At 38.1% G+C, this 22,041-nt stretch overlaps 1 protein-coding gene and 2 non-coding genes across 4 annotated transcripts; all 3 read left to right on the top strand.

The window, feature by feature from the left end:
* Nucleotides 1-37: 37 nt before the first annotated feature.
* Nucleotides 38-109, top strand: Trnaw-cca (transfer RNA tryptophan (anticodon CCA)). The gene has a single exon. It is a non-coding gene; the product is annotated as a tRNA-Trp (tRNA).
* Nucleotides 110-729: 620 nt separating this feature from the next.
* Trnaw-cca (transfer RNA tryptophan (anticodon CCA)) lies at nt 730-801 on the top strand. Its single transcript has one exon. It is a non-coding gene; the product is annotated as a tRNA-Trp (tRNA).
* A 716-nt stretch (nt 802-1,517) lies between these two features.
* On the top strand, nt 1,518-19,762 carry LOC139954588 (ER degradation-enhancing alpha-mannosidase-like protein 1). Of its 2 annotated transcripts, none has more exons than XM_071954467.1 (14): nt 1,518-1,612; nt 4,100-4,551; nt 6,408-6,480; nt 6,722-6,825; nt 8,629-8,800; nt 9,382-9,565; nt 9,944-10,035; nt 11,381-11,463; nt 13,090-13,210; nt 13,901-14,071; nt 14,581-14,654; nt 15,474-15,570; nt 16,001-16,192; nt 16,667-19,762. In XM_071954467.1, the coding sequence occupies exons 2-14, from the start codon at nt 4,241-4,243 to the stop codon at nt 16,751-16,753; spliced, it is 1,761 nt and encodes a 586-aa protein (XP_071810568.1). In that variant the 5' UTR covers nt 1,518-1,612; nt 4,100-4,240; the 3' UTR covers nt 16,754-19,762. The 2 variants fall into 2 exon arrangements, with proteins under 2 accessions (XP_071810568.1, XP_071810569.1); XM_071954468.1 differs by having other exon boundaries at nt 1,527-1,612; nt 4,376-4,551.
* Nucleotides 19,763-22,041: the final 2,279 nt, after the last annotated feature.

The following is a 22,041-nucleotide window of genomic DNA, read 5'->3' as shown; positions in this document are numbered from 1 at the left end:
AAGTGAATCCATTAATTAATTAAGGGTTATCAACTGTGACTTCGTGGCGCAACGGTAGCGCGTCTGACTCCAGATCAGAAGGTTGCGTGTTCGAATCACGTCGGGGTCAAATAGTATTTTTGTTCAATCATTAGAGGCATATATAATATATATTTAATAATATCATTATGTGAGTGTTTATACTTTTACATGTGCGTATATTTTTACCATTTTTAAGTGACCCTTTCAGCTACTGCGGCTTATCATTTTGTTTGAATACAAATAAATACAAAATTAAATCTATAACTAAATCGCTGGACTGTAAGTCGTAGGTATAACATTTTACCCTTGGAAAAAGCGGGCGGGTGGTTAAAAAACTTACTCAGTAAAGAGGTATAAAACAGTTTTCATTTTTAGAAATGAAAACTTTCTTGGTATAAAGAGCACTTGAGAGTTGTTAATATTATAAAACATTTTTAGAAATGACCCCCTTTGGAAGTCATGTAGATTTAAAGAAAGAGGTTATGGTTCACCCAAAAAGTTTGAATCTGAGAAAGTGATGAGATCAACTTGCTGAGATGAATCTCACCAAAAACAATTTAGACCAACGAGAAGTCAACTTACCATTGAATACATATTGACGTTCTAAGGCATAGTGCTATTCATTCATCATTTTGTATCTTACTGAGCACGTTACTGGAGCCGCAGTGTAACAAACGAATTCATTAATTAATCTCATTAGTCAACTGTGACTTCGTGGCGCAACGGTAGCGCGTCTGACTCCAGATCAGAAGGTTGCGTGTTCGAATCACGTCGGGGTCAAATAGTATTTTTGTTCATTCATTAGAGAGGCCTTCTCTGTTATGACAAACTACTCGCTGTACTGTGAATCGTATAGGTGTGGAGGTGCAAGAGAGTTGAGCCATGACCCACCCCCCAAAACACCACTATCCCATAGAGTGTTTGAGTCAATAATGCCCTTTTAAATCTGACCATGACTATGTGTCTTTTTGCCCGGCGAAACATGACGTATACAGTGTTTTTTCAATAGAGGTAGGCACTTTAATTCCCCACTCGAGTCAAGCACATTCGGCCACAAGAGATATGCTGGACGGACTTGGTCAAGTCTAAAAGCGTTCATCAGTGTGGTTACTTTGAACTTACTTGAACTTACTTGAACTTACTTGAATCCACCGACGCCATCACACAACTGGGGAGGAGACGGTAGAGCCCCCCGACGTTCTTTAGGAATGTATCCACATGTCCCTTGAAAATGTTCACACTTCCCTTGAAGCTTCAATTGCCTTGGATCCTTTTCACGTGTAGAGAAGTAGGCAACCCGACAAAATACAACATTTAACACACTTTTCAAAACATTTTTACTGATAAATTTTAACTGAAATCTTATGAATACATTTTTAACTTCATAATTTATTTTGTTGCAAAAAGACAAAATAGTTTGTACGGTGCAGACGGCTGATTTACTTGTAATTGTGCAGGAAACAGTCGTAGGGAAAAAATAATAACATTCAAGATGGCGGATTTACTGGGCGAGTGCATGGGCAGTCGGGCGAGTCAACAAAGTCAGTCAAAATTTCACGTTTTTGAGTTCTTGTGATATTCTTTTGCATAGGTAAGTGAGTAAATATGACAACAACTGAGTTCCAACTTCTTTTAAAAATAACAAATGTTTTCAACAAGTAGGTGTAGGCCTACACCGAACAGCAGTCCCGTTTTTTTTTTGTTTTTTTTTTACCAATTCAGCTTCCATTCCCGTTTCCGATCCACTCCATATATTGGTTGCTATTGCTATTTTGGTTTACTGGTGGTTTGCCCGTAACAAGGGAGGGTGGTAATTGATTTTCCACTATTTAATTGGGAAAAGTTTCCGTATGGCGCCACCACTTTTTCATTCGATATGAAATAATATAGTATCTAATTTACCTCAATGAGATATCCCTTTTTGTAAAAATGAGTGAAAAAGTGGTGGCGCCATACGGAAAGTTATCCGCCTTGGCCTGGGCCACACAAGTAGGCCGGCTACTTAACTTGGTACACCTAGAATTAGAAAGTAGAAGTAGAACTATTTCGGTTTCGTCCGATTGGTAAATTTGGTTCCCCTTTTCACAATTTTTTCTCAATGGTGTTTTAAATGTTATTCGTTGGATATTGAGGATTAAGGTCGTGTTCATAGTCTAGAATTTGTGTCATGATTTTTGAAAGTGGTAAAAATTGAGCAAATCTGTTGACTAGCTGTCGAAATTGTATGTGTTTGACTAGACCCAGTGACTGGGGCGGCTAGATTCCTTTTTTCGAAATTTTGACATTATGGGTCATTGCTAGATTCCTTTTCTCGAAATTTTGACATTATCGGTCATGTATCGGTCATCTAGCTAGATGACCGATAATGTCAAAATTTCGAAAAAAGGAATCTAGTCTCAGGCCTGATACTTCACGGAGGCAACGGAGGCGATTGCCTCCGTTGCCCCTTGCCATTGCCTTGGTGCCCTTGAAATGCTCCAGTAGAAATTTACAATTTCCTCATAGGGTGCCCTTTGCCAAAGAGAAAATGCCTTGGTGCCCTTGCCTTTTCAAAAATGAAGCATACAGGACTGTAGTCTAGTGCCCCCGTCACTGGGTCTAGTGTTTGACCATTTCGCCCTGCACAGGTTGCGTATGCTTTGTAACTCTCCGGCTCCGCCGTCGGCAGGAGGGTTGCGTTATCGCAAAACCACTAGTTCTAGTGGTCAGTCAGTCACTGTGAGTGTGAATAAAGCCCCCATTTTCCATCCAACACAGTCCCTTTGGCCATTCACTCAGCAAAATCAGCCATGCGGACTCATTGGTGAATCGCCGTCGGCAGGAGGGTTGCGTTATCGCAACTAGTGGTCAGTCAGTCACTGTGAGTGTGAAAAACCCCCCTTTTCCATCCAACACAGTCCCTTTGGCCATTCACTCGGCAAAATCAGCCATGCGGATTCATTGGTGAAAGTTTTATATCATTCATGTATCACCCATGCACAATGCATGATTTATAGTAGGCTATACCCACTCATCATTTTAGTACTGCAGTGTTTTCCATGAGGTATGGATGGTGTGGATGTTTTTTAATTATGTTGAAAAAAAAATTGTAGGCCTGGAATTATATGCAGGCCTCTGAAATTCTGCAATACTGTCGGCAGCAAAATTTTGTCATTAATTTATTATATTTTGATTTGATTTTGTGGGCAGGGAAAGTATTAATTTAGTTTTTTATTGTTTGTTTGTTTGTTTGTTTGTAATTGTTTGTTTGTTTGTTTGTTTGTTTGTTTGCTTGTTTAGTTAGATGAGCTTCGTTCAACAAGGGAACCCTGCAAACTCCCACAAGGGGATATAATTATCAACACCAAATTGGCAACAGCCCACTTTAAGAACAGAAGTAGTGTAGGCTCCCACTGGGAAGCCATAGTTCTATTACTAAGAGTACAAAGTTGAAAAGTAGCAACAGCCAATCTCACCTGACACCTACATGTAATACAAACATTGGTTTGTCTATGAATGTTGCAAAAATCAAGAAATTTGTTTATATTTTTTATTTATTTTCTCTTTTGCTAATTTATTCATTTTTTTATTTATTTTTTAAATAATTTTTTTAATTTTATTATATGTTTCTTTATTGCTGGTTAAGTTCATTTTTTGCCTGATGGGAGGGGGTGGGGCTATTTTGCATTTTTACTCATTCTGCGTCCTTGCTTTTAATCATCTTTCTGTTTTTGTCTTAATGTTTTTAATGTCTTTATATATTTATTGTAAATAATTATAGATTTTTAATATATGGCCAGGGATATTGGAATTGAAGGCCTTCGGGCTACAGTTTTTAGGTAAACTTTTTTAATTCCAGGCATATGTCCCTGGCTTTTGTTTTGTACTGTTTATTTTTGTACTTAGTATGTGTTTTTATGCCGAATAAATAATAATAATAACAATAATAATAAATTGTGATTTAGTAATTAGAAGCAAATACTTTTAAGTATTTCTAGTCTTTGTGATATCAGCGGTTAGCTTGGTAGGCTTCAGAGCCACAAACTTGTGAATGCAAGAGATGTTTGTAATACTTTGTTTTGTTGTTTTGTTTCTCTAGTGCCTCACATGGAGATAGAACCTCCATGCTCTGACTAGTGACTGACTAGGAATCGTTTCTATTGATGTGACACATGAAAGCTGATGCTTGTGATATGATTACGTTTAAAAGCATGCCATGGATCCTCCAAGTTGATTCATAATGCTGACGTTGCTCCGCGAATCAGAATTCACCACGATGACGTGCAGTGCCTGCTTCACAATCTTTGTCCTTCTCTTCAATGTTTCTGTTTTCCTCTTGTCCAACGGCAAACAACTAAACTGGTTCTCTGCAAAGACGGGACAGTATGACAAAAGGTACGGAGCATTCACGGAGAAGGAGCGGCAGCAAAAGCTAGCAGATGTGAAGAAGATGTTTTATTTTGGATATGATAATTACATGAAGCATGCTTTTCCATTGGACGAGCTGGATCCAATTCATTGTAAGGGTCGAGGCCCTGACCACGATAACCCGTAAGTATGAACAACAGAACATAATAATAACAACAATAATTGGTGTTTAAAGAGTATTTTTTGTTTGACACAAAAATCCACAGATTTACATTAAACTTTAACAGTTTAAAGATAATGATGCTAAAAAATCATCATGCTCTAAAATGGTAAACTTTAATGTGTAATATTGGCCTTATATTTTATCTTCACTAAATAGCAGAACATGTAAAAGTCTGTGATAACCATTTAAAGCCTCCCCAACTAGAACAATAACACTGGAGGCTAAATCCTCCCTGACTGACAATAGTTCTAGGTTTGTCTGTCTTAATGGATACTGCATCAACATCCCTTTTGAGGGGTCACACTAGCAAGGTTTAAGTAGGATTTGGTAAAATTGTTTCATAATTTGGGGGAAGTTTTAATGTCCAATTTGTTCACTTATAATACATTCACAGGTAGCCCTAAATGACAGATTTATACAATTTAAAACAGGGTGTCCGAAAGGAACCCAGACACCCCGCTCTGGGTAACACCTGAACACCACTGTGGTCACATGGGCAGAGATAGTTGTGCTCATGAAATTGCCAACCATAGAAACACTGGGCTAACCACTTCTACATGTAATCGATTAGTGTCCTGCAGGCTCTATGTGCATTTCACAACACAACACAACACAACACAACACACTGGACCAACAGCTTTACTATTATGTCCCATTGAAGGAAGTTTGGCTACATGTTTTGTTGCTTTTGATGTTTACTCAATCAGTTCACTTGTTTTCAAAAGTAACACTTGCCAGGGCTACATTAAGTTGAGACTTGACTTTACACTGTCAGATGAAGGCCAAATAAAACAAAATACCAGTTGATCATCCGGATTTTTCAATAAAGAGGAGGATGAGGGCATGATTTTTTTTTTTCAAGATGGCCGCTTAGTATTTCAAATCAAACAGGCCACCAATTCTTCAGTTTGAACCCATTGCGAACTTATTTTATACCTATTTGTTGCATGAGGACCTGTGTTTAAGCCATAACACACTTTCGGAACAGGAAAAAAAAAAAAAGTTCACAGATTTACAAATAATTTACAGGGTTTACAGAGGGTAATGGTGAAAGACTTTTCTTGAAATACTAATCCATGAAATGCTTTACTTTTTGAGAAAACATTAAAACAATTATCAATTCTCGATATCAAGAATTACGGATTTACATGTATTGTAAACACATGTCATGACATGGCGAAACATCGGAAACAAGGGTAGGTTTTACCATTATTTTCTCCCGACTCTGATGACCGATTGAGCCTAAATTTTCACAGGTTTGTTATTTTATATATAAGTTGTGATACACGAAGTGTGGGCCTTTGGACAATACTGTCTACCGAAAATGTCCAATGGCTTTAACACTATTAACAGGGTCGGATTTGTAAAAATATTTGCTGGTAGGCATTCACTTTTATTGTTTGGCCTAATGAGTTTTTACTCATTAACCTGACAGTGTGAAGACAAATATACCCTGAGGAATATGCCATCACAATAAAAATGTACTTACTTCACTCACCGGAAGAATTTTTTGATGAAATGAAACATGTCGTTTTTAGGCAACATGTAATTTATTTTGTCTCATTGCAGAGATGAAAGGCATATTTTGAGAAGATATTTTAATAACATTTTTGAAGACGAGCAAAGTAAAAGAATTGAATACCTAATATACACTGAACAGTATGTAAAACATATAAAACATTGAGAACAGGCCTATCAGTTGGTTCTTTTCAGATCAGAGACAAGCAACACTCCTCCCATCAAAGGAGATTGACAGCAGTTGTAACCCCAAGGAATAGATACTTCTTAATTTTTAATGTATGTTTTTCATCTGCAGGTCAAACCTGAACATCAATGACGTTCTAGGAGGCTATTCACTGACACTGGTGGATGTTCTAGACACACTTGCTGTAAGTAACAAGTTACAGCCTTTGTGAAAGACTCTTATAAGGGTCAAAGCATCAGGCCATTAGCGGTAGTCGCGACTCAACTAAGCGATCAATAGTCACAAGTTTGACACTTGTCGCACTATTCCCCCAGGCTCAATAATAAGAACCATTATAATTACCGTCGATCTTTACCTAAATAATCCAAATGCAATGACAGCTTTGCATCCTGTGGTTAAATTCATATTCATAATTGAACCAACAGATTTTGGGTAACGGTACAGAATTCAAGAGAGCCGTTAACCTAGTGATTGATCATGTATCTTTCAATCACAATAATACTGTGCAAGTATTTGAATCAACAATAAGGTAAGTGCAAATTCAATCCCCATTCAATGTTCTGGGCCCAATTTCATAGCGCTGCTTAACAGTAAGCAAATTTGCGTGCTTACTGTTGCAGAAAAATTTGCTTAAGCCTTGGCGTATTTCACAGGTTAGCAGAAAAATTGGGCGGCCATATTGCGTGTTTACCGTGCAGTTGCATTGTGACGTCATTTATTTTCGTGCGGTAAGCACCAGAAGGTTAGCATGCCTTTTCGTGTGCTTACGGTTAGCAGCGCTATGAAATGGAAATGGCAAAGTAGAGACAAAATCGGCCACTAAGCAGTGCTATGAAATTGGGCCCTGGTCTCATTTTGTCAATTCACCCATTTAAAGTGTTTGAATTCATTAGCCAATAAAACCCCTAAACATGTTTAGCGTCCCCGCCCACTTCCTTCTCCAATTCCGCCTTAGCCTTGCTCAAGGCAGTCAAATTATTCACTCCGAAAAAAGACCGCCGCTGTATAAAAACCCACCCGTATTCACTGTGCGTAAAACCCACCCGTATTCACTGTGCGTAACATCGCACGACACGATGCCCCGTACACTATCCGCATGCGGAGGCCGTCAGGCCGACAGCCTTGTAGGATCTGTGTTGAAGCCACTGACCTCATTACTATAATAAGCGAAGAGTTCCCACGGTCAGCTCATTACCATAATGCCCGCGAAAGACGAGACATGTTTACCTCACACACCACCACCACCACGGACGTATGATAGGGTCCAAAGGTCGTGATAAGGGAAGTGCGTGATTGGACGTCAAAATGAATAATTCATTTGCCTCACATCCTGTGTTGTCTGATAGGTCTGACAAACGATATACATATTCATGAGCTGCATACTAGCATATCCTCGAGCCCCCCCAATTTCGTCCACTATTGGAATTTTTTCAATACAACACATTAAAACGGGAAGATACAGATCCGACAAGGCTGTCGGCCTGACGGCCTCCGCATGCGGTTAGTGGTGTACGAGTGCGATGACTTGTGTGAACAGTATTCGTGCGATGTGACAGTGTGTATACGGGTTGGTCATTCGGTGTGATCGCACACACCACGCACAGGGTATACGGCGGGTGGGTTTACAGCTGCGTCTTTTCGGAGCGAATAATGCGACTGCCTTGAGCAAGGCTAATTCCGCCTCCATTTTTCTCTCAAAACAAAAACACTGTACACAGGAGGATAAATGTTAACGACTAGACGAAAAAAAAACATGTTTAGCGTCCTGCCTTTTTGAAATAAAAGGAAAGAGATCGGCCCCCCCTTCACTTTTTAAAAGACAATCAGTTTTGTTTTTTCGTCTGAGACCTTTAAAGGCAGTGGACACTATTGGTAATTACTCAAATTAATGATGACAAGTAATGGGGAGAGGTTGATGGTATAAAACATTGTGAGAAATGGCTCCCTCTGAAGTGCCATAGTTTTTGAGAAAGAAGTAATTTTCAACCAATTTGATTTCGAGACCTCAGATTTAGAACTTGAGGTCTCGAAATCAACCATCTAAACGCACACAATTTCGTGTGACAAGGGTGTTTTTTCTTTCATTATTATCTCGCAACTTCGATGATGGATTGAGCTCAAATTTTCACAGGTTTGTTATTTTATGCATATGTTGAGATACACCATCTGTGAAGGCTAGTCTTTGACAATTACCAACACTGCCTTTAAAGTAAAAAAAAAAAAGAGGCCACCTCTAAATAGGCTGAGGGCGGGGATGCTGAGTTTTTTAAAAAGTTAATTTGACCTAATACTCTAATCAACAAATGACTGGTCTTTATTCTACCATCTACAGAGTGATGGGAGGTCTGCTCTCAGCTCATTTGCTGATCACTGACCCATATCGACCCCATGGTGACCTTTACCCTGATAACTACGATGGAGAGCTACTACATATGGCACATGATCTGGCCATAAGGTTGTTACCTGCCTTCCAAAATACATCAACTGGGATCCCTCACCCCAGGGTAGGTTTCCATTGACCCTAAAGTAATGCCCCACATAAATCCTCTAAAAAAGTCTTCTCGGTTTGGCCTCATGTTAATAGGTATCCAAGCAGCCCATTTTGAACATGGGACTCATAATACCGATTGCTTGAGAGTTCAAGCTGCCGTGATTTTCTCATATTTGCTTACCTAGCAGAAACAAAGGTAGTTGACGAAAAGATTTGATTGTACTTAAGCTTAACCTTAAGAGAGCGAACTTACTTTGGAACATTATGCGACGTGTGACTTGACTTGAGAAAAGTTTCCCTAGTTCCCTGCTGTTCCCTGTTGTTCCCTGTCCCACCCCATTTCCTGTCCATACCTAATCTAACCCCATCTTTCATCTATACTTCACATGTTCCTTGTTGTATCAAAAACCTTTTGTCAGTTATCTTCATTCAGAAATAGTTTCTATTTAGCCTGTAGACCTACAGGTAGTTCTGTAAAACATGTTAATTCCCCCCCCCCCCTGTAGCTAAACATTTGTTTGCAAGTATTTGTTTCTGTACTTTTTGAAATGGCCCAGTAAATAACAATGGTAATGAACCTTTCATCTTCATTAGGTTTGCCTCTATAATGGCGTTCCTGCTCAAGGTGTACAAGAGGCATGCACAGCGGGAGCAGGATCTCTCATCCTTGAGTTTGGACTCTTGAGTCAACTGGTCCAAGATCCAATCTTTGAAGATGTGGCTAGGACGGCCATTGATGCACTCTTCATAAGACGCTCCAACAAGACGGGCCTACTAGGTTTGTCATCCATGTCATTTCTTGCTGAATAGAGTGGACCTTTCAATGAAATATACAAATTGAAAATTGCTGGGGCATTTAGGGCCTCTCCCCCCACCCAATTTTTTTGGTTAGCATCCTGCCTTTTTGACGGGTGTGGATGGAGGGGCACATTTTCCGGCTGGGCTGCTTTTCAAAATAGTTTTTTGTTTGTCTGAGATTGTTAAAATGTATCCTCTCTTTAAAAAAAAAAAAAAACAGAAACAGAAAAATAGGAGGCAGCCTCTTAAAAGGAGGTTTGCAGGGACGATGAACATGTTTTTTTACAAGACATTGAACCACAAAAACATGACAATAATACCAGTATGACTGAGTTTCTTTTATACTTGTATAATACAGGAAATGTGATTAATATTCAGACTGGTGAATGGGTTGGAATCCAGAGTGGTCTAGGAGCTGGAGCGGATTCTTTCTATGAGTATCTGTTGAAGGTAAATGCTCATTGGATTTGGTTTCAAGCTAGAAACTGGATCATTCTTCTTAAATAGAGGCATGATAATCTTCCTACTTTTGTCTGATTTTAGATTGGTTTCCTCTAAAAAAAATCAGCAAAAATTTGATTAAATAGTCTGAAAAGGGGCATATAAAAGACTAGTACATCTATATGTCTATAGACAGATAATGAATAGGGTAGATGGCCTTAGCTTTAGATCCAATCCGGACCTTCTTCAGAGGCATAAAACAAGTACAAACAAATACATATCCATTTATAGAAAAAGAGAGGGGGAAAGGGATTAAGGAAAGGATCCAAAAAGAAGCGGGAAAATAACAGCCAATCAAAGTTTCTATTTCAGAGACAATATTGGTGGCTATGAACCAATAGGAGTGGCGAGGACAAATTTCCAGTACTAATTTCCAGTCAGTAATGTTTCTTCTTTTTCAAAGGGCCAAATATCATGCCTGTTAATGAGGGTTGTACGAGGGTGAAGTTCTCACAGCGACCATTTGCTGATATTGAGAGTGGTACCCATGCTCAAAAACGTGTGTTTCAGTTCGGGGCCAGAAGAAAATTGGCTTTTAGTCAAAATAATTATCCTTGGGCAAACTTGGCCCAGAGTGTGTTGGAAAAACCTGGCTGTGGTTGTCGATTGCAGAGTTGAATTGTTTTAATTAAGCCAAACCAAAGCCGTTTGTTTATTTGTTGTGTTGTAAAACTTTGTAAATTGTTCCAAACGGAGCATCTGAGAGGCTCAGAATTTTACAAAATATATTTTTCATAATGTGGTCTTATTGCTAATGTTAAACTGTTTTTTCTTTATACACTGTACTTTCACATACCAAAAGCTCACTAATTTTTAGGCTTGGGCAGCTAGTGCCACTAGTGTTGTAGTCGCGACTACTGATTGCTTACTGGAGTCGCGATTACTTCAAAAAATAAGCGCGACTACCTATATGGTGAACCAATTGTGTCGCTCTCGAATATTCATGAAAACATAACTTACCTAGAAAACACAATCAGACATCAGTGACACGATCCCTCAATCCTTTCAGCTTGAATTTACTATATTGTGCCTGTGGTAAGTTTAGCCACAATGCATCTTGAGAATTGAAAATTAGGACTCGTCTTATCTCGCGTTAGGACGAGTGACTCGGCCTAACTTAGGATTCGACGGATGATGTCATAGTTGCGACTATTTGAGGTGTGACTGGGCGAGTAGTAAATTTCACTAGTCGCCCAGGCCTACTAATTATCATTCCGGCTAATGTCTGAATTTTATGTTTTAAATGTTTTAAAATTTCCTTGTAAATTTATATATATTGTTTACTTTTTCACAGTCATTTATAATGTTTGGAGAGGAAAAAGACTTACGAACATTTAATGAGATTTATGACAACATCAAAAAGCACATGAGGAAGGGGTAAGACCTTGAGATTTGTTTTAAAGATTTTTCTTTCTCGTGTTTCTTTAAAACTAAAACTGCTATTCTTTCAAACCAGTGGTTTTTATCTGTCTTTCATATTACATGTAAGTCTAGATTGTAACTTTTGCATCTTGTCCAGGGGGGAGAAGAAATATTCTCAGTTGTTTAATGCAAAAAAAAACAGGGCCATGTTTCGTAAAGCCCGTAAGCACAAAAACTACATGTAGCAGAAAAGTGTTGCTTAACAGAAACAGGTTACCAGCCACATTTTAGTTTACATTGTTGCATCTGGTGCCTCACTTTTTCTTTTGTAAAGCAGAAAAGTGTTGCTTAAAAGCAATCGCACAACATCGGTAAAAAGTATTGTCCAAAGGCCCACACTTCGTTTATCACAACTTATACAACAGGTTAGCTGGGAATGTTTGCTTGTGTGCATGGGTACTCCACATAATTAATAGGCACTCTTTGCTTACACAGCTAGCATACAAATTTTATATAAAATAACAAACCTGTGAAAATTTAGGCTCAATCAGTCATTGGAGATGGGAGAAAATATTGGGAAAACCCACCCTTGTTTCCTCACGTTTTTCCGTGTCATGACATGTGTGTAAAATAAATTTGTTATTCTTAATATCAAGAATGGATAATTGTTCAATGTTATCTTAAAAACTAAACCATTTTATGGAACAATATTTAAAGGGAAGTCTTTCACCATTACCTTCTGTAAACACCCTGTAAGTTGTTTGTAAATCTGTGGACGTTTAATTTTTGTTCTGTTCAGAAAGTGTCCAATGGCGTTAATAGAAACAGGTTATCAGCCACAGTTAAGTTGCTTTTGTTGCGACTGTTTCCTCACTTTTTCTTTTGCTTAGCAAATTCATAGCAAAGAAATTTGCTAAGCAGTATATTTTACTCAACAGCTTTATGAAATTGGGCCCAGATCATTATTACTGGCCTGATGAGCTATGGTTGGCCTGGGACAGACTTCACATTTTACTTTGCCACAGATTTAGGATAAATGATCTTTAGATAATAGATCTTCATTACTTTCTGCATTCCAAGTAGCGTTTCTGTGGATTTGTACATTTCAACATGCTGTAGAACCCTTCCTTGGGGCCACAGTATACAGTACTTACTTATTTATTTGTTTAAAGGAAGGTTACAGAATTGGTAAGAAACAAAAATCGTAAAGATCACAGAAAGATTTACATAAAACTTACACGGTCTAATGATGATGATAGTAGAAAACATCCCTTGAAATATTGCTGTCTGAAATGTCATATTTGATGAGAAATAAATAATCTAATTTCGCGTTTGGAGTTTATCGCTCAGTGAGCGTTTTATTCAGTGCAAAATTTGCAATCGGTTTTTCACTTTTCTCTCCGTGACCCAGATGGCCGATCGATCTCAAACTTCTACAGGTTTGTCAGTTTATGTTTAGGGTGGATTACACAAAGTGCTTACACTGCCAGCAACTGTTGTGTTTGCAAAAACCAATTCTGTAATGTTCCTTTAATACAAGATCTTTATACATGATACAAATATCCGCACAGCGGTGCAGGGTAGGGTAAATAAAAAAAATTAAAAAGTTCTTTCCCCCCCCCCCCCTCCCTCTATTTAAAGGAGAGCTTCATGTACCAGCGGTGACGGTAAAGTTCCTCTTTATGTCAATGTTAATATGAATGATGGTCGGACATTGAACTCCTGGATTGATGCACTGCAAGCGGCTTTTTCAGGGGTTCAGGTAAAACTTGCACTTCTTCCTCAAAATTACAAAAACGCAAAGTCAGATCATGCTTATAAAACACCTCCTGTTTGGGAGAATCCAAATGTTGAAAATTAAATCTTAATTTGATTGAGTAAATGAGCTATAGTCCCAGAGATGCCAACCAGTACAATTTTGTTGTATTTTGTTTGATAAAACTAGCAAAATACTATAACACACTTTGTCATTGATATGTCAGCGCTTAAGGGGGCAGGGACATTATTAGCATTTTCAAGTTTCAATAATGAAACCCATCATGAGGAATCTATGCATTGAAAAATGAGTGCATCATGAAACTGAATTCTGACCTTGAAGCCTCTCTTGAAAACAAGTTTGCAGACAATTTATTGAAATTGGTGTCATGTCTTTGAAAAAACTAGGGTTGGTACCAAAAATTTGGTGTAACTTTTGCAGACTTCCTTTCCAGCCTGATACTCGCTGGAGGCAAAGAAGGCAGTTGCCTCCATACCCACTGATTATTATTATTATTATTATTATTATTATTATTATTATTATTATTATTATTATTATTATTATTATTATTATTATTATTATTATTATTATTATTATTATTATTATTATTATTATTATTATTATTATTATTATTATTATTATTATTATTATTATTATTATTATTATAAGTTCATTGTCATTTGATTTGTTGTTCAGGTGCTTGCTGGTGACATAGAGGAAGCCATTTGCTCACATGCCATTTTCTATGCCATATGGAGGAAGTACGGCGCCATACCGGAACGGTTTAACTGGCAGACGAAACGGCCAGATGTCCTATTCTATCCACTCAGACCGGAACTTGTTGAATCCACATATTTGTTATATCAGGTCAGTTTCTAAGACACTGCTCTAGAATTGCAAAGGTCGTGGGTTTGAATCCCACCCGAGTAATATGCCTGTGATTTTTTACAGAGATGTAGTTTTATATTGTCCAAAGGCCCACACTTCGTGTATCACAACTAACTTATCAAATAATAGACCTGTGAAAATTTAGGCTCAATCGGTCATCGGAGTCGGGAGAAAATAACGAGAAAACCCATCCTTGTTTCCGCAAATTTCGCTGTGTCATGATATGTGTTTAAAATAGATCTGTAATTCTCGCTATCAAGAATTGATAATTGTTTTAATGTTTTCTCAAAAAGTAAAGCATTTCATGGAATAATATTTCAAGGGAAGTCTTTCACCATTACCTTCTGTAAACCCTGTAAGTTATTTGTAAATCTGTGAACTTTTTTTTTTTGTGTTCCGAAAGTGTATAATGGCTTTAATTGTGTACATAACAATCAAATTTGAGTCTTAATACTGTAGTTTGATGAAGCATTTATCCTTTTTTGTAGGCGACACAGAACCCATTCTATCTACATGTCGGAAGTGACATCTTAGAAAGCTTGGAAACGTACACAAAATCAACGTAAGTGTTGGCTTTGTAGCTCAGGGTTTGTGGCAGTTTGGGTCAAGACAACTGTGTCTTTTTTCAAGACTTTTATTTTTATTGAAGTGTGGGCACCTGTGAGAGTAGACATTATTTTTAGTTTAGCAACCTGAGGCTGTCATCCTGGCAAACTCCTAAAATGTTGAAGGATTTTTGTTTTCTTTTCTTTTTTCTCGGAACATGTTTGCTCATAGATACATTGCACTTTAAAGACACTGGACACCATTGATAATTGTCAAAGAACAGTCTTCTCACTTTGTGTATCTCAACATATGCATAAAATAACAAACCTGTGGAAATTTGAGCTCAACTGGTCGTTGAAGTTGCGGTCTCGAAATCAAATTCGTGGAAAATTAGTTCTTTCTCAAAAACTACGTTACTTCAGAGGGAGTTGTTTCTTACAATGTTTACAGCACCCTCTCTTGATGTGAACTGTGAACAGCAACTACAAAACATCCTTTCTTTTCTAGATTTATGTTCCTATTTCACATTTAAGACCGAGGTGTGTTATAAAACACATATTGACTGGCACAATTCAGTAATGGTATCTAGCGTATGTTTTTTCCCCCTCGGGTCAGTGAAAGCCAAAAGAGTTCCCTTTTTTGGTCTCTCAAAGTCCCTCGGGGAGAATAGAGTTGAATTGCCAGTCAATATGTGTATAATAGTATTTTTCTAATACGCCCTCTGAGCAATGTATTGGTGGATTTGTGTGTGTTGTAAAAATATTGCTATTACTAGTCGTAGTAGTGCTGTAGATTTCATGTTTTTAAAAATGTTTTTATCTTGATTTGTTGACAGCTGTGGTTATGCAACCCTTCATGATGTCTTCACTAAAACCAAGGAAGATCGAATGGAGAGTTTCTTCCTCAGCGAGACATGTAAATATTTGTTTCTGGTAAGTGTAAAACCAAACGATAGTCTACACCCCCAATGCAAATGTTAACATCAATTAATATTTGCCGCTGCACCTTTGCTTGCTTACTTGCTTAGGTAAAGTGGTCTTTTCAATCACAATGGTTCTACATGCCTTGTTTTGTCCTCCATTGCCGACTTGTCTGCTGATTCCAGACCCATGTCCATTTTAAGTATGCCAGTATGGATACTGGTTCGTCTTTGCTCACGGAGCAGTGGCCAGCAAAACGCACCTATTTTGCATGAGTGTTTTTGAGAGCTTGAGCGGTTCCCATATAGAACTTTGTTGGTCATAGTTGACTCCTGTGGATGCACTTTTCCTCATGTACAAAAGGTTTCAAAAGCAAATAAATGATCTTTGCAAAAACTGAAGAATAATTTTTTAGAATCTTTTTAATTTGTGTATTTTGCAGTTGTTTGACAGCGACAATCACGTCAACCGAGCTGCTTCTAAGTACATCTTTAGCACTGAAGGACATCTACTACCGATCTCAAGAAAGTATCGCTCCAAAAAACTTAGCAAAGATTTCTATAATAATAGACGATCATTGAAAACGAGGATCGACGACTGTGAAGAGCTTCCTTATAATAGATCATTATCAGAGGTGAGCATAAAGAATGAAATTTGTCGAATAGCTGGGCCCAGCCTCGTTACCAAGGCTGGTTTAATATCCCTGCACCATGTTATCCCAATATGCCTTGCTTAATCCCCCCCAACCCGGAATTTATGTTATTTAAAGGCTCTGGACACCTTTGGTAAATGTCAAAGACCAGTATTTTCACTTGGTGTATAAAATAACAAATCTGTGAAAATCTGGATTCAATTGGTCATCGTGGTTGAAAGAGAATAATGAAAGAAAAAACACCCTTGTTGCACAAATTGTACACCTGACGTGATAGTTTGGATGGTAACCTTATTCTGGTAATTTTTGTATGTTTTTTTTGCTTATTTGGATAAAGCAGCTCTATGAAATTGGGCCCTGATCAAAGAAACGCAATGGCTTAACATTACAGGGGTTTGTTTCATGAGAATGAAATAGTATTCATAAAATAATTCTTGTCCTTTTTTTTCCCCGCAGTGTTCCTATATCCCCAGTGAAAGCAGGTTTAAATTGCCGTTAGACAGTGTGTACCTGGAACAGATAGATCAACTGGTTGGATTATGACACCACATCCCTTCCTATCACTAGCAACAATCAGAACCTTCCACGTAAATATAGCATTTATTTTGATGATTACAAGTTTTTATGATAAATCTTTGTATATTTTGTAAGATCATTGGTATAAAATTTGGTAAATATTATCACTACTTTAACCAGGTGTGTGATTTTTACAGAATTGTTTCTAAATTCAGGATTTTTTTTCATAAAAAAAAATTCTAGAGCATTTACATTTTCTTGAAAGATGTTCACCAGGCCTGATACTTCATGAAGGCAATGAAGGCGATTGCCTCTATGGCCCCTACTCATTGCCTTTGTGCCCTTGAAATGCTCCAGGTAGAAGTTTACAATTTTCTCATAGTTTGCCCTTTACCGAGAAGAAAATGCCTAGGTGCCCTTGCCCTTTCAAAAAACAAAGCAAACAGGCCTGAGTCACCAAAAGGAGAACAGAAATAGACTAAATTGTGTGCAATTTTGTGTTTCTTTTCTTTCTGATGTTGCAAAAAGAGGCTGTGAACCTCCCGCGTTATAACATCTTTAAGGTTCTGGGTCTTTAATAACGGGGAACCCAGTCCGGCAAGCTGTTTTTAGGTATTTCCACAATCCTCAAAACTTAGCCATGATTATCATTATTATTAGAGAGGAATATTTTGAAGCAGATGTTGAAAGGTTGGGTCATAGATTTGTTTTTGCAGATTTATAGGCAAAACTTTCAAGAAAGGTACAATAAATGTCATCTGTGAAAGTTTCAGCTTAATAAAGTGTCTACTTGTTGAAGAAAAATAACAGCAAAAAGCTCCAACAGTATTTTCGTCAAAGAACTTCAATTCCATTCAAGTTAAGCGAGGTAACAGCATGTACCAAACTCGTCTTTGGCTGCAGCATTCAAAAACGGACACCCCAGAAATAATGGATATTTTTAGTGAATTCTAATTAACAGGGTCACTTCAGACCTCGAACCCCCCCCCCCCCCCCTCTTGAAGCAGAGATGACTGCCATAACAAATACTGCTTAGTCTCTTAAAGCAACAATGCAAGAAGTAGACCATCTTTCAAAAGATTGATATGTAACAATTGGGTGCACACTAACCTATCGTTGTCCCAATGGCCCTACTCGTACACATGTGAATGAGTACTTATTTTAAAGCAATTTCGATGGCGACTAAAAAATAAGGAATCGGGTTATCAGGGCTTGTTTCATATTTCTTTTAATTTAATTTTTTTTTTTACAATATTAAGCAAACAATAATATACAATAATATAAACTTGAAACCTGCCTTCAGTTTCATTGCACCATTTTATGGAATGACTTACCAGTTAATGTTTGTCAAACTGACTCTCTGCTGATTTTCAAGAGACTTTTAAAGACTCGCTGGTTTAAATCTACGTGTTTTGTGCATGGAGGCTTCCGCAATGTTCTGTACTATTATTATTATAATTAAATTATTATTATTTAAAAATGCACAGTGGGTATCACTTAAAGATGCTATGTCAGATTTTTGGCCCCAAACATTAAAAAGTAGATCTTTTTGAGTGAATGGTATTTCAAAGAGTTTCACCGGCTCTAAAAAAAAAAAAGTTTAACTTTTACTTTTAATGGTCAGGAACCATGACAAAAATTTACCACTTAAGAATTGGTCACGTGATATATTGTCGGGATCCCGACAACTAATTTTGAGCACTTTATTTCACTGCTACTAATAATTGGCTAACTTTTTCGGGGAATGGCTCAAATGAAAGCTTGTAACTTTCTCGACCCCCATCAAAATACCTGATATTGAATTTTAAATTAAAATTTTTGGGTCAAATTGACCAAAAATCTGACATAGCATCTTTAATTTGGGTTGAATTGAGTTTGAAGTTTTTGTATCTACTCATGACAACTTGAATACTAATGGCCAATGTGGCACAGTTTACAGAGATGTGAAGCATTTAAAGGCAGTGGACACTATTGGTAATTACTCAAAATAATTATTAGCATAAAACCTTACTAAAGAACTAATTTTTCCACGAATTTGATTTGGAGACCTCAGATTTAGAATTTGAGGTCTCAAAATCAAGCATCTGAAAGCACAAAACTTCCTGTGACTTCTTGTGACTAGTGTGTTTTTTCTTTCATTATTATCTTGCACTTTCGACGACTGACTGAGCTAAAATTTTCACAGGTTTGTTATTTTATGTATATGTTGAGATACATCAAGTGAGAAGACTGGTCTTTGACAATTACCATTAGTGTCCAGTGTCTTTAATGGTTTAAAGGCAAGTGTGGCAAGGAAGAATATTAATTACACTTGTGGAGAAGTCCATATGGTCTGTCGTGGTGAGATAGTAGAGTCGTGGTGGTTGGTTAATGATTCAGGTTTCAACAATCGAATACTGCTCTCGCGAGATCAATATCGCCAATTTCGCAGGAATCGTGGAGCGAGTCAGAATGCTATCATTGCGACAGACATAAGCGACTTGTCCACAAGTCCACATAATTATTAAGGAAAGTCATTATTAGGGTATTTGGCGTTTGGACGGCTGACCTTTCCAGATAGAACATATTACGAGTTTAAAGACTAGTTTGGTGCTTCCAATTAATTTAATGAAATAATTTATTGTATTTTTGTTTTAATATATACCATTCAACTTCCTTATTACATGTATAAACGAATGTACAAGAGGTAACTATGAAAACTTGGAGTGACTAATTAAGGGTGCGTTCATTTAGCTTCGCTGGGTCGACCCCGGTCTTCCCCTGGTGCGTTCGAATAGCTTTGACGTCATTCCAGAGGCTCACCCCAGTCAGCCTCCAGTGCCCTGCTTGTGGAGTGGGTCACTTGGGGGCTGGCCCCAGGTGCATGACGTCACTACGAGAGCGGTGAGTGAATGTTCGTTTAGCTCCTGATGGCTCTTGTCAGGGGCTCACCCGATTGAGCACGACGGGGTAGACCAAGGGAAGCTAATTGAACGCACCAGTAATGATTATGTAAGGAATAAATAAATCCACTGAATAGCTCAAAGCCAAGGTTAACTTTTTGTAATGTGGTTTTGTTCTGTGTGTTAAGGCCAACAACAATATGATGCCTAGCAGACTGAACTTGGTTGTAATAAGCTTTTATACATTTTTGTGGTGTAACTTTGAAACAAGTGAAACCGGTCATACTTCCTGCGAATGCGAAAGCAAAATTGTATCACGAAGATAAATGTCTTTACTAATGTGCAAATCTGTAGAACTGATCATCTGTCAGTAGACATGACAAAGGAGCGTTCAGAAGGTATACATGTACCACCAGCAGTGCCGTCATCGGTTCCATACCCAGGCAATGCCATATCATTCAGGCTACCGGGTAGTTGATGCGATGATGTAGAGTCTGGGGACACATTACCAGACATTCCTCGTGCCTCGGACAGACCGGACAGCTCTGATCCGCTGCGTGAGGCAGCGCTGGAATCGGGGCTTGGGGCCTCAAAGTATCCAGCCGGACCTGTTTTGGGTCGAATGATACTGCCGTCTAATCCTTTGCCTGGCATGAGGTTCTGGTGCTGTACCTGGTGGTCTATAAGAAAGAAGGGACCAAGGATTACTACTTGGAAGGCTGATAACTCTTAGTGTGTCCATGGGGGATGGGTCTAGGTTTTTTACCACCTACCCTGCTGGCAAGTAGTTACTTCAAATTAGCCAGAATCTACTGTACTAGGTTTTGCTTCGTTGCAAAAATTTGATTAAACGGCTAGACTGACCACTTGTGATTTTTTCACTTTTTGGCCTAAATTTGAAAAAATTGTTGAGCTTACCCCTTGTGATTTTTTCCCTTTTTGGCTTAATTTAATAAAATTAATGAACTTACCCTTTGTTATGTTTTCCCCTTTTGGCCTAAATTTGATAACATTGCTGAACTTATCCCCTTTACTCTTTTTGGCCTAAATTTGAAAAAATTGCTGAACTTTACCCATGTGATTTTAATCCCTTTTTTGGCCTAAATTTTATAAAATTGCTAAATTAGATAAATTGTGATTTTTCCCTTTTGGGCCTAAATTTTATTAAATTGCTGAAGTTACCCCTTGCGACTTTTCCCCTTTTGGCCTAAATTTGATAAAATTCCTAAATTTGATGAAATTGTGATTTATTCCCTTTTTTGCCTAAATTTGACAAAATTGCTGAACCTACTACCACTTTGTGATTTTTTCCCCCTTCGTTGCCTAAATTTGATAAAATTGTCGAATTTACCCATTCTGAAATTTCCCCTTTTTGGCCCTAAATTTAATGAAATTGCTGAACTTACCCCTTGTGATTTAATATTCACACGGAGGTCACGCACGAAAAACCATATCGCTACTGCAGATAAATAACAAAGGAGATTAATGTGCTGCGGGTAGACTATACGTACGTAGCAAGAAAGTGTGATAGTCGGAGGGACGGGTGACCAATTGTAGATGGGTGACCATTTGGCGACTGGGCCCAAAGTAGTATTAGAGTAGCACTCTGAAAGTTATAATATTGTTGATCTTTTAAGGAAGTGACATGTGAGCAGAGGGGCATGCGGGCTACCTAGGTGAAGAAGGGATGATGGGTGTTTTTAAAGGAACACGTTGCCTTGGATCGGACGAGTTGGTCAAAACAAAAGCGTTTGTAACCGTTTTTTGTAAAATGCATATGGTTAGAAGATGTTTTACAAGAAGAATACAATGATCCACACAAGTTTGCCTCGAAATTGCGTGGTTTTCCTTCTACTGTGCGAACTAACATGGTCGGCCATTTATGGGAGTCAAAATTTTGACACCCATAAATGGCCGACGTGTTAGTCGACGAGGTAAAAGGAAAACCACGCAATTTCGAGGCATGTTTGTGTGGATCATTGTATTCTACTTTTACAACATCTTTCTACCCATCTGTATTTTATAAAAAACGGTTGCAAACGCTTTTCAAAGACCAACTCGACCGAACCAAGGCAACGTATTCCTTTAAAAAACAAAAATTGGGGGGGGGGGGGGGGGGAGGGGGGGGTACACACAATCGCTCCTCAAGGGGTGATCGATTTCACCATAAGAGCAAGGAACATAATTATTTCACACAGCGCCACAACACTTTTCCCCAGCTCTGGCTGCATCTGGCTTGTTTTAATCTAGGTCTTGCTGTAATTGTTAATGATTCATGCGCACACCCTAAAGTAACCTGCAAAAGAGGCAACTGGTCCAATTCTTCAATCTTATGCTATTAATCCCCTCGATCAGTATTTAATTGAAATAGAATCAGGTTCAAATAAAAGTGCATTTGCTTTGCACATAGGCCTACCATGGAGGTCACATTTG

This window comes from Asterias amurensis, chromosome 2, assembly GCF_032118995.1.
Source record: "Asterias amurensis chromosome 2, ASM3211899v1".
Classification (NCBI taxonomy): Eukaryota; Metazoa; Echinodermata; class Asteroidea; order Forcipulatida; family Asteriidae; genus Asterias; species Asterias amurensis.
Note: the sequence above shows the minus strand (reverse complement) of the source record. Positions and strands in the feature narration are given on the sequence as shown.

What these genes read in the sequence shown, in the direction of transcription:
- LOC139954588 (XM_071954467.1), top strand. Translation starts at nt 4,241, where the DNA reads ATGCTGACGTTGCTCCGCGAATCAGAATTCACCACGATGACGTGCAGT. An exon ending in CCACATATTTGTTATATCAG is followed by an intron (nt 14,072 to 14,580) that starts GTCAGTTTCTAA and finishes CCTTTTTTGTAG; the next exon opens with GCGACACAGAACCCATTCTA. An exon ending in GAAACGTACACAAAATCAAC is followed by an intron (nt 14,655 to 15,473) that starts GTAAGTGTTGGC and finishes ATTTGTTGACAG; the next exon opens with CTGTGGTTATGCAACCCTTC.